This window comes from Tiliqua scincoides, chromosome 3 (assembly GCF_035046505.1).
Source record: "Tiliqua scincoides isolate rTilSci1 chromosome 3, rTilSci1.hap2, whole genome shotgun sequence".
NCBI lineage: Eukaryota > Metazoa > Chordata > Lepidosauria > Squamata > Scincidae > Tiliqua > Tiliqua scincoides.
Window position 1 is genome coordinate 77,598,853 of NC_089823.1, and position 10,505 is coordinate 77,609,357.

General features: G+C 42.1%; 1 protein-coding gene across 2 annotated transcripts in view; it reads left to right on the top strand.

Annotated features, from left to right (window-relative positions):
• The window catches only part of SH3KBP1 (SH3 domain containing kinase binding protein 1), a 190,308-nt gene that overhangs the window by 133,892 nt on the left and 45,911 nt on the right, over nucleotides 1-10,505 (top strand). For both annotated transcript variants that reach the window (XM_066619204.1, XM_066619203.1), the window contains one exon: nucleotides 5,727-5,802. In XM_066619204.1, coding sequence (XP_066475301.1) covers nucleotides 5,727-5,802 — 76 coding nt within the window. The remainder of the gene's footprint in view (nucleotides 1-5,726; nucleotides 5,803-10,505) is intronic.

Sequence of the window (10,505 nt, forward strand, 5' to 3'; positions counted from 1 at the left end):
AAGCACCCTGTAATCTTCCAAACTCAACCAGAGCTGTGCTCAGAAGGCCTTGTAAGCCCTCCAGAAGGCCAAAAATCACAACTTCTGGTTTTTGACCGCAAGTTGCTGTTTTTGGACTTTCAGAGGCTTTCCCAGCCATCAGAATGCCCTGCAGACATGACTGGAGCACAGTTCCTATTGCATTCAGAGGATCTGTCTAGCTGAACCCGCAAGTTCAGAAACCGCAGTTAGATAAAACCGCAGGCCCCAAATCTGCAGATGGTCAATCTGGGCCTGTACTAAAAACCTAAAATGCATCGGCCTAAATAACACAGTTGATTTTTAAGTGGTATGTGGATCATGTAATCTGAGTGGAGCTTGATTCAGTTTATCATATATAGACCCTGTCAAAGTAAGTCTTTTACATGTGTGTAGTCTGCTGGTCCCAGAGGCAAGACAGACTCTAGTGTTGGGCAGAGTAGGTGGATCATGTGGTCCTGCCACACATAGCTGCTAAATTCTTCAGAACCAGTTGGCTGAGTTGTTGGGTATTCAGAACAAATAGAGTGGTTTCAGGTATGATAAAACTGGGGAACTGAAACTGCTGACACCACATGCTTCATACTTCCTCACTTTTCATTGTATCTGAAATAGAACTTTCATCTCTTTCCATTAGAGGTGGGAGGATATGTGCAGGCTTAATTTAGACGAGACAAAGAATCACATAAACAGGAAGTGCAGTACAGTTATGCTTCCTGCGCTTTCCACATAATTGGCATGTGCAAAGAAGAGTATAAAAACTGAGGTATCATTTTTAGTTTTTCCTAACTTAAACCTCTGCATTCAAATGTTTTTAAAATGTGCAGGTGCAAAGTTGGCAGCCCTAGATTATGGTAGCACATTCTACTTTTCAGTTTTTTCTAGATTTTCAGAAGTCTAGAAAAAATTGAGAAACTATATTGTGATCTAATGGAATATAAAGTAACTTGTATCTTCTACTTGCTTCTACTACTCTTGTTCAAATCATATTATAGTATACCTTGCTTCTCTTTGTGTTCTTCCTTGACTTCAAGCCTTTATAATGTTAGGTTAACATTCTCAGTATATTTCTAAAATTAGTATATGCTTCTCTTGGTTTAATTAATTATATACTTGAATTTTGTAAATAGAATAGCTTCACTTTTAATTGATTTACTTAGGGTGCAATCCTAACCCCTTATGTCAGTGCTTTCCAGCACTGGCATAGCGGTGCCAATGGGACGTGTGCTGCATCCTGCAGTTGGGTGTCACTCACGGAGCCCTCAAAGTAAGGGAAAGTTTGTTCCCTTACCTCGGAGCTGCATTGCCCTTATGTCAGTGCTGGAAGGCACCGACATAAAGGGTTAGGATTGCGCCCTTAGACATTCAAACCTGCCAATTGTTTTTTAGTTGAAGATTTTATCTATCTATAGTATATGATTTTGTGAATTTTGATAGATAAAATCTTCAACTAAAAGATAACCGCCAGGTTTGAATGTAATCTTTCTGCAGAGAGAGATTCTTGGTGCATTTTAATTTGAAATGTTTCAGAGGGTGGCAAGAACTTTAAAAAGAAACATAGCATTCCTGCGCCCCCTGTATTACACCAGAGGGCAATGCAGTGGGTTCAAAACAAAAGTAGTATATGTTCTATATTTTATGAATTTTTAAAAACATACAGCACTAAATGTGTAAAATTTGATGGAAATGAAAAAAGGACATTGGCCTGTATCCTAATTGTTGTTTCCATTTGTAGAAGTTCCATGTGTACAAGTGATTTTGGCCCATCCCCCCTTTCTTCGGAAACCTCCTTCACTGCCTGAAAATCTATTTCTGAGAGTTAGAGAACCTCAGGAACAGATATTCAGGGAACTGCAGAGGGAACTGGAAATTGGTGAAAATGCCCCACCCACCTGGGCACACACGGCTTCTTCCACAAACGGAAGACATATCTTGATTCAACCCATTGTTTTCTATGAGTCTTTTACTCATAGCACGTTGCAATAGTGGAACACACTTCCACTGTCACAAAGTCACTACCAATAGCGCATGGAACACTCCATCAGCAGCCATTTTGTAAGCACTGCTGTAAGAGGGGCAGCAGTCCATGGCCATTGCTGGTTGCCACCATGTCTACTTTAGCAGATAAGGCAGTAGCAGGGGGCAGGAGGGGGGAACTGGGGCAGGAAGGTGCAAGAGGGGTGGATCTGGTGGCAATGGTGCACACCAAATCCTGTCTCCTTATTTACCAGGCTTCCGGTCCCTTTCTTCTCCTCGTTTTTGATTAACTACAGAAATGCCATAGGTCTGAAGAGACTCATTACAGAGTGGAAACTTTTGGAGGTGTACAGGGAAATTTTTTATTTATTTTTCACATTTTTATACTGCCCTTCCTCCAAAGAGCTCAGGGTGTTATACACAGATGCTGCCCTCCTTTTGTCCTGAGCTACCCTCTTTTTGTCCTCAGAACAGGTTGACAGCCCAATCCTAAGGGGCAGCCCAATCCTGAGCTGCCTGGGGTGCCCCTGCTCAGTGGCACCACGAGGGCTGCCGCCACATCCAGCGCCTCCCACGCTACCGCGGGAGGCACCTCGGGAGTAGGGGACGTTCGTCCCCTTCCCACGGGTAAGGGAGACAGCCCCGCAATGGGACTACTCTCTTTAGCAGCGCCCTTTGGGCGCCGCTAAAGTAAAGGCACTCGTGTAAGGCACGCAGCCTCCATGAGCGCAGAGGATCCTGCGTAGCAGAGCTCCGCGGGTCCTCCTCCCACCCGCCCCCAGGCACGCCTCTGGCACGCCCCCTCCCTGCTTCACGCCAGCCTCCCTGCCCCCTCCCTGTGTCACGCTGGCCTCCCCCCTCCCCAGAATGCCCCCGTCCCCACCCCATTTGCTGTTCCACAGCCTGGCAGTGGCAGGCACCCCCCAGCTGCGGAACGCAGGCACCCGCTGAGCGGTGGCTCAGTGCCGGCCGGAGCTGAGCCATCTCCGGCGGGAGCCCGGCGGTAAGTCCCGCAAACGTGCCTTACAGCACATTTGTGACTGTGGTCCGTGTTGCGGAGGCGCGGTGCAGACCATAGGATTGGGCCCTGAGACAGTATCTTTAGGGGAAAATTGAATTGACACTACTAGCATTGAAAAAAAAAATTTTCATCAAGGGAGGACAGTACGTGCCAGCACTCCTAAAGGCATATAAAGCAATGGTATTGCCACGTATGTTATATGGCTCACCGATCTGGTTTTTGGGACCAATAGAACAGCTTGAGCGACTCCAGCAAGTCTTCTTTTGGAAGTTTTTAGCCCTACCCCCATGTATACCCTCTGAAGTTATACGGTTGGAATTGAGACTTCCAAAGATTTCAACCTTGATTTGGAAAGCTATTATCAGATTTAAATACAGACTTACAATTGCTGAAAATCTTCCTATTTTCACAAAACTAGCAGCACAAGAATGCTGCTGGATAAAATGGAATAACAACATTAATATGAAAATATGTGAGCTGGGCCTACAGTCACTAGAAAAATTCAGTGGATGAAGCCGTTCGCTGCTTGTTGAAAAGCTGTGAATTCAAGATTGGGACTGCCATCTGAGGAAGGCTCAGCGTAAATGATCCCCTTCTTATTTCAGAATTAAATTTCCCACTAAATTTTTCTTTACCCATTTATTTTTATGTACTGATGGTTCCCAAGTTGAGGCGTGCTTATATGATTGCACGATGTAATGCTTTACCAACTGTACAAATGAAGGGTCGTTTTCAAAGGATCCCTCCTGAGCAGCATTATTGAGATTGTCCCTTAACTGAATTAGACACCCCGGTGCATATCTTTTTCCGATGCCCAAAATATACAGCAGGGAGAGATTGATTCTTAAAGAAATGGATACATAAATTTTTCAGACTCTTTAAGATTGAAATTACTGTTAAGTAGTCTTTGGAAAGAGTGTGTTGTGGATATAGCCAAATTCTGTTTCTATGTGGTTTTAAACTCTGGTTTTAAGATTTTAGATAATTAGGTGTATGGCTTATGTGCTGATCAACCTAATAAACTTGAAGCTTGAACAGGTTGAGAGAAAGTGACTGGCCCAAGGTCACCTAGGAAGCTTCACAGCCCAGAAGATTTTGAACCTGGATCTTCCAGGTCTAAGCCCACCTTCCAAACCACTTCACCTCCCTGGCTCTTCTCAGAACCAGGCATAGTTTGTTGTTTTGGCATGGTTGAATATGTGGGAGGGCAAAAATTAGAATTGGTCCTTAATGTGGAATAAGAAACAATTTTTCAAACACAAAATATCCTTTTAAAAAAATTCTGGTGACCTTGCTGGCAGTGGATGTCTATGTAAATGGAAATGTATTGACTGAATCACTTCTTGGTCATCTCAAACATAAATCAACCAGTTCATTTCCATACAGCCTCCCAGAAGAAAATTTGTTCCATTACTATCATGTGTTCTTATATGTAACCATTTAACTAATTAATTAAATTATTTCATGAAGCAGATTTGTCCCACATCTCATCAATTTTGGGTTGATTTCCTCTTAATTTGGGGTTAATTTTTAATTTTGGGTTGACCCTCTTAATAGCATTTGAGGTCTTGTATGCATGCTCTCTTTGTTAATGAATTTGGAAATCATCCTGCTTTTCTCCAAACTAGATCTGGTGTTGTTTGTTTATTTTCTTATAATTTTTTTAGGGTGTAATCAAATTTGCTGCAATTAAAATTGTCAAAACAAAGGAAGTTCTCTAAACTTCTCATTTATGTTTCGTCACTTGAATCACTCTGTTCTTTGAATTTATATAGCAAAGGCCATATTTCTATTTTGCCGATATTTTTCCAAGCAAAATAAATATGTTGTGTGGTGTTTAAGAAAGCAAGGTGCACAAGACCTTAACTTCCTACTCAGCGGTTCTTAGCTGTAGATGTAAAAATAGCAGTAGACACAAAAGTAAATTCTCATTCCTCAAAAATTATGTAATTCAAATGGTAAATATGCACTCACTACTGGTAACTGCAACCAGAAAACTCTCTTGTCTTCCCTCAGTATTCATTGCATCTGCCCAAATGTTGTCGATGATACTGGTTTCCATATACCAATTAATCAATTTTGTTTCTCAACTATAGATCCACAATATGGCAAAAACTGTGAGATAAACTGAAGTTAAATGTTAAGGAATAATTGCAAATGTTTATGCAGTTAGTTACGACAGGGTAATGCTAAAGCTTTATTTGTACCTATGCTTGTACAATTATTGGTATGATGAAGCAAAAGAGGTGGTTATCCTGGAATATGCCAGATGCAAGGGAGGACACCAGGATGCAGGTTTCTTGTTGTCTTGTGTGCTCCCTGGGGCATTTGGTGGGCCACTGTGAGATACAGGAAGCTGAACTAGATGGGCCTATGGCCTGATCCAGCAGGGCTCTTCTTATGAATATGCAACTGTCAACAGACCATTGACATTTCATATGACAGCACAGAGAGGAGAACTTCCTTTGCTAGAAAATATCTAATTAGAAGGTCACAAGGTGGCAATTAACTAACCAGTTAAACTTCTTAAAGAGATTGTTTTGGGAACAGACTGAATGAATCACTTCAATACTTACCAGTTTAAAATGTGTTTTGCTTTACTATGCTCCTAGAGGAGCAAATACACAGATGGTGGTATTTGGTACATTACTTATATTAAGACACTGGAGGGATAAAATAAATTAAAGAAGAATCATTTCTGTGTTTACAGACTGTTGGAAAAAGAATACCTACAGCTACAACAATCCAGGAGCCATCAAAAATAGAACTGGACAGCAGAACAAAGAGTACGTCTTACTAATATAATCTCTCTCTATATATATTTGTGCTTGGGGCATTTAAGCATCTTGGGAAATTTGGGGCACTTTCCTTTCTAAGCACTTTCTAATTTTAAGTAACAAAGAAAATATACCATGAGGCTTTATGCTAAAACTGTCAAGAGAGAAGATGTACTGTTTCCTGGATTTTAAAACTTGAAGCATTTTCCTTGCGTCCCCGCTTTATGTCACCAAATATTGCATTAAAATTGAATTTTCAGCTCTTATAGAAATCAGATGTGTTGGGTGTTTTTTTTTTTCTTTGCTAAAAGTAATTACATCTTTCAGATGTGTTTGGGAGGGGAAAAAAATACCCTTGCTTTTTGTGTTTACAGAAAAACATGCTGTCAGATGGTAGTCTCCCAGAGGAAATAAAAACAGTAGCAGGGCAGTTCCTGCACTCTGAATAATTGAGCTTAAAGTGGTTGAAACCTGTAATTAAATATATTTGCTTACCTCTGTTCGCTTGGTGGAAAACTGTTTATATTTAAATACCAAATTAAGTTCAAATTCTCATGTTTTAATCTTAGCTTGACAAGCATGTTTTTAATAGCCATTTCCCCTCAATTATGCTTTTTAAAAATGTATTATATTCTTCCTGGGAAAGCCTGAAATCCTCCCCTCCTCCTCTTGAGGTGCCATTCAGTTTGTCCATCTTCTTTTGTGATAGGAACCATGAATAAGATGATAGATTGAAAGTGAGCACACAGGGAACAGAAGGTTTCTTCAGTGACTTGCTATACGTCTATCTCTCTCTTACATTTCCTCTTTCAGTGAAATGGCACTCCAAGGCATTTAACTGGAGAGAGGGAGAGAAGAAAGCTAAAACCTCTGAACAAACTAATTCCAAAGCATAGAAGAAGAAAGAGAGTAGGACCATTCAAACACTCATGACCAAGGGGAGGTAGAGCTTGTACACTGACCTAGAAGATACATAAACTGTAGCAGAACAGAAGATATAACAGACAAAAGAGCAATTGGCTTTGCAGTGAAGAAAGGAATAGCAAAATGGCTAAGGTGATTCCAACCAAGAAACATCCGCTGAAGCAAGAAGGAACTACAAAGGCAATATAAGGAGAAGTTTACTAAAGAATTGCACTGGGGCACTTAACGACCCTGTGCCGTTTGCCCAGCCTCCTCCAATGGGCTTGGGGCGGAGGCGGGAAAATTGAGGCAACTGATTGGCTGCTGAATCAGTTGGGGCGTGGCATGGCTGTTGCTGGGGCCAGAAAGGTCTCCCCAGCCTCAGTCCATGCCTTTTCAGCAAGCCGCACCCGCCCGCCCTTTATCCAATCTGAGAGTAGCTGTTCACTCCATGTGGGGGCCAGGTAGGAATTTTTGGCTGGTACAGGCATTTGGGCGTGTTATTATAGAAGTAGTTATTTAAAGGTTTCTCTTGGTGGGGCAGGTGGTGTGCTGGCTGGGTAGCCAGGAATGGGGGTGGCGTGCATGCCGAGGTAAGCAAGGTCAGGGGGTGAGCCAGGACCGCTCTGACAACACTTGTCCAGGTTGGTGAGGCTGGCTGACAAGCTCCCTGGCTGGTTAAGCAAGGGCCAGCTCATGGCTTAGCCTGTGCGGGTCAGTGCTGGCCAGCTGCCTTGACCCCAGGGGGTTGGCTGGGATAGGCTAACCCTGTCTCTGACGGGGTGACGCCTGGAGTCAGGATGTCACGTCCTTAGGGTTTCGGGGGAGGTAATGGCTAGTGCCGTTTTCCCCCAAGCTCTTAGGGGCCAGCACAATTTGGGGATTTTACTAGCTCAATTTTTCCCTCCTACAGGTTACTTTTATTAATTCAATTAACTACAATCATCCCAAGCCTCTGTCTCATGTCCTTCTTGGGGAGTGCCTGGGTAAATGGTAAAGTACACTAGTCATCAGCTGGACTTGATTTCCATTTCCAGGAAGTTTATACTTCAAGACTTCATTATGAGAGGAGTTTAGACCCAAGTAGAAGGGAATATAGAGTGAGCAGAAAGGTCAGAGACATGAAGAGAAACAACACATTGATGTTGTACAATATTTAAAATATAGAGGCTCTTGGCTTAAGACTGCTTAGAAGGTATACCGTCACACATAATGTACTGTATGACTGTCCCTAAGAGAGATCCACAAATAATTTGCTGATAGGGGCTAAGGTAAGATGTGAGCGATGTGAGAAACGAAACAGTTTGCATATTTAGTTAAAGACTAAAGGCAGATTCTGAAGGCATCACATGAGCAGTGGAATGCCTTTCTCTGCAGATCTGATGTGACTTGGTGGATCTCCATCCTAGCAGGAACACCTGCTGCTTGCGTTCACTGATGCTCTATTTGAACATGCCAACAATACATATGGGAATTTCTAGTTAGCACAACTTCCTGAGTAATTTCTCCAATTAAGCAATCTGTGCAAACTAATTGTATATTCCCTTGAGGATCTAGCAAGCAGGAAGAGTGTTATGTGGATGCCTACGCAAATGCATCATACTTACAGCTAGAATTGGATGGATTTCTCTTGTTCTGTTCTTCTGTTGAAGAAAAGCAGAGAAGAATACTGGACACAGAAAGCAAGTGCAAGGAGAGCCTCCAAAGGTGTAAGCAGGCGGAGCAGCTGTGTTGCTTTTCCGTGGACTACAGTGGGGAAGTTCTGCTTCACCTGCCGCTTCTGCACCCCACATCCCTGGTGCAGATTGTAATCAGTGGTTCTCAAACTTTTTAGAGACCCTAGAGATTGCTGGCTGATTTATAAAAGCCAAGGGGTGTGTCTATAATGGTGCTTATATCCCACCTCAAGTATCAGTATTCTAACCCTTCATGAACATAGCCTAATCTGCCCTGTCAGTTTCATGAACCACCAAATGTCGGCTTGTGATCCACTGGTCAGCTCCGAACCCACTAAATTATTTTTAAAAACTGACAGCAGTCAAAGTAGTAAGATTTTTCACCTGACACTGTCAGTTTCACAGGAGACCAATTTTAGCCAGGACCTAATTTGTTTTTCTTCTCCAGCCAGCCAAGGTACAAGGACATTTTTTTGTTGTTCAAAAGGGTGTGTGTGAACATCATACAGTAATGTTTTTAACTAACAAACTTTCTGTAATGGCATAAAAAAGGACTTCTTGTACACAGGTTTACAGATTACAAGGATGATCAAGAGGCTTTTTGTAAATTAGACAAAATCCTTGTATCACCACTGCAGTATGTTTAGGGTGTTTTATTTTTTGTTTTTTCTTGATTTTTGAAATGCACTCTGCAACAATAGCAGATAGCAAATGTTATGCCACTCTATGACTAGAAGGGAAATTGAAACTTATATTGGTAGAGAAACTTGGAGGGAACCAAATTCAAAAGCATGCCTACTGATTCTGCTGTATTGAACTTGCTAAATACAAGTAAAAAAAGCAAAAAAAAAAAATTGCTAAATAAAAGTAAGAATTTATTTGCTAAATAAAAGCAAAAAAATTGCTTGAGAAAATTCTAAAAGGGATACTTTACATAATGTAAAGTGCTTTTAAATACTTTCCCTCATTATGTTATTTGTTTTAGAATAGAAAACAATGTATGTATTCTAATCTAAAGGACCAGAGATGGAGGTATCTGTAAAGGTGCCTCAAAATTATAAAGCATAGTAATGGCAAATATTGCTTTCCTTGCAGTTTGTTCAATCTCTTCATTGTGTACAGTTGGCCTTCCTTATTCACGGGTTTGGCAGCTGTGGATTTGAGTCAACCCAGGTGCTGAGCCCACATCTGGAAGACCTCAAGGATTCCCAGAAGCTACTGGAAATGCCTTCTGGTTGCGTCCAGGAGGTGTTCTGAGGCATGGGCAACCTCCCCCCCACCTGATGAGCAGCCCTGGGTTGCCCAGGAATAGGGTCAGGATCCTGGCCCCGCCTCCCATTCCCCATGCACCTGCCCCGGGACTGCCCCTCCTTCCCCTGCCCCAAAACGCCTCTCTCCTGCCTCCTCCCTGCCCTTCCCACACACACCCCCTGACCCCTGTGTCAGTCGAGCTTGGCCGACGCAACTCACCTCATCTCCGGGGCCTGCAGCAGCGCAGGGAGGTCAGAGCGCATGCACGCACTGGCCTGTCTCCCAGAAGAGTGGTGCAAAAGTGCTTTATGGCATTTTTGTGACACTTCCCAACCAGTGCAAAGGACTTACATCAGCCCAAGTGCCTTCTAGGGTTACACCCTCCAAATTACTGTAGCTGAGAAGGATTCTTATTATGTAGCAGGCTAAGCAAAGAGGGTTTGTGAGAGAAGAAAGTGTGATGTATCAAAAGTGTAGGAAAATTGTTTCAGAGTTTCATTTTTCATTTAAAAAAGTAGCAACTTGGTTGGAATACAAGTAAAGACAAGTAATATTGCATTTTATTTAGCTATTGGTTTTTAAGCAGATCTGTATCTCACATGCAGATAGAGAAATATTGACACTACATAAATTTTGCTTGGTAAGCATGCTGCTTTTAAAAAGGAAAACTTATATATAAAAATAAGAAATGACATCTAGTTCATTGTGCTCCAGTTCGGCATATTTTAGAAAGTGAGAGATGACACCTATAGTTCCTTCTTTGTTTTTCTGTATCCTGCTCTGTATACATAACACTCAGCTTGCAATACATAATTAATGTGTGCAGGTCCTTCTTGCTGCTGCTGTTATGTATTGAGTTTAAAATGCTGGTCACCGTATGCT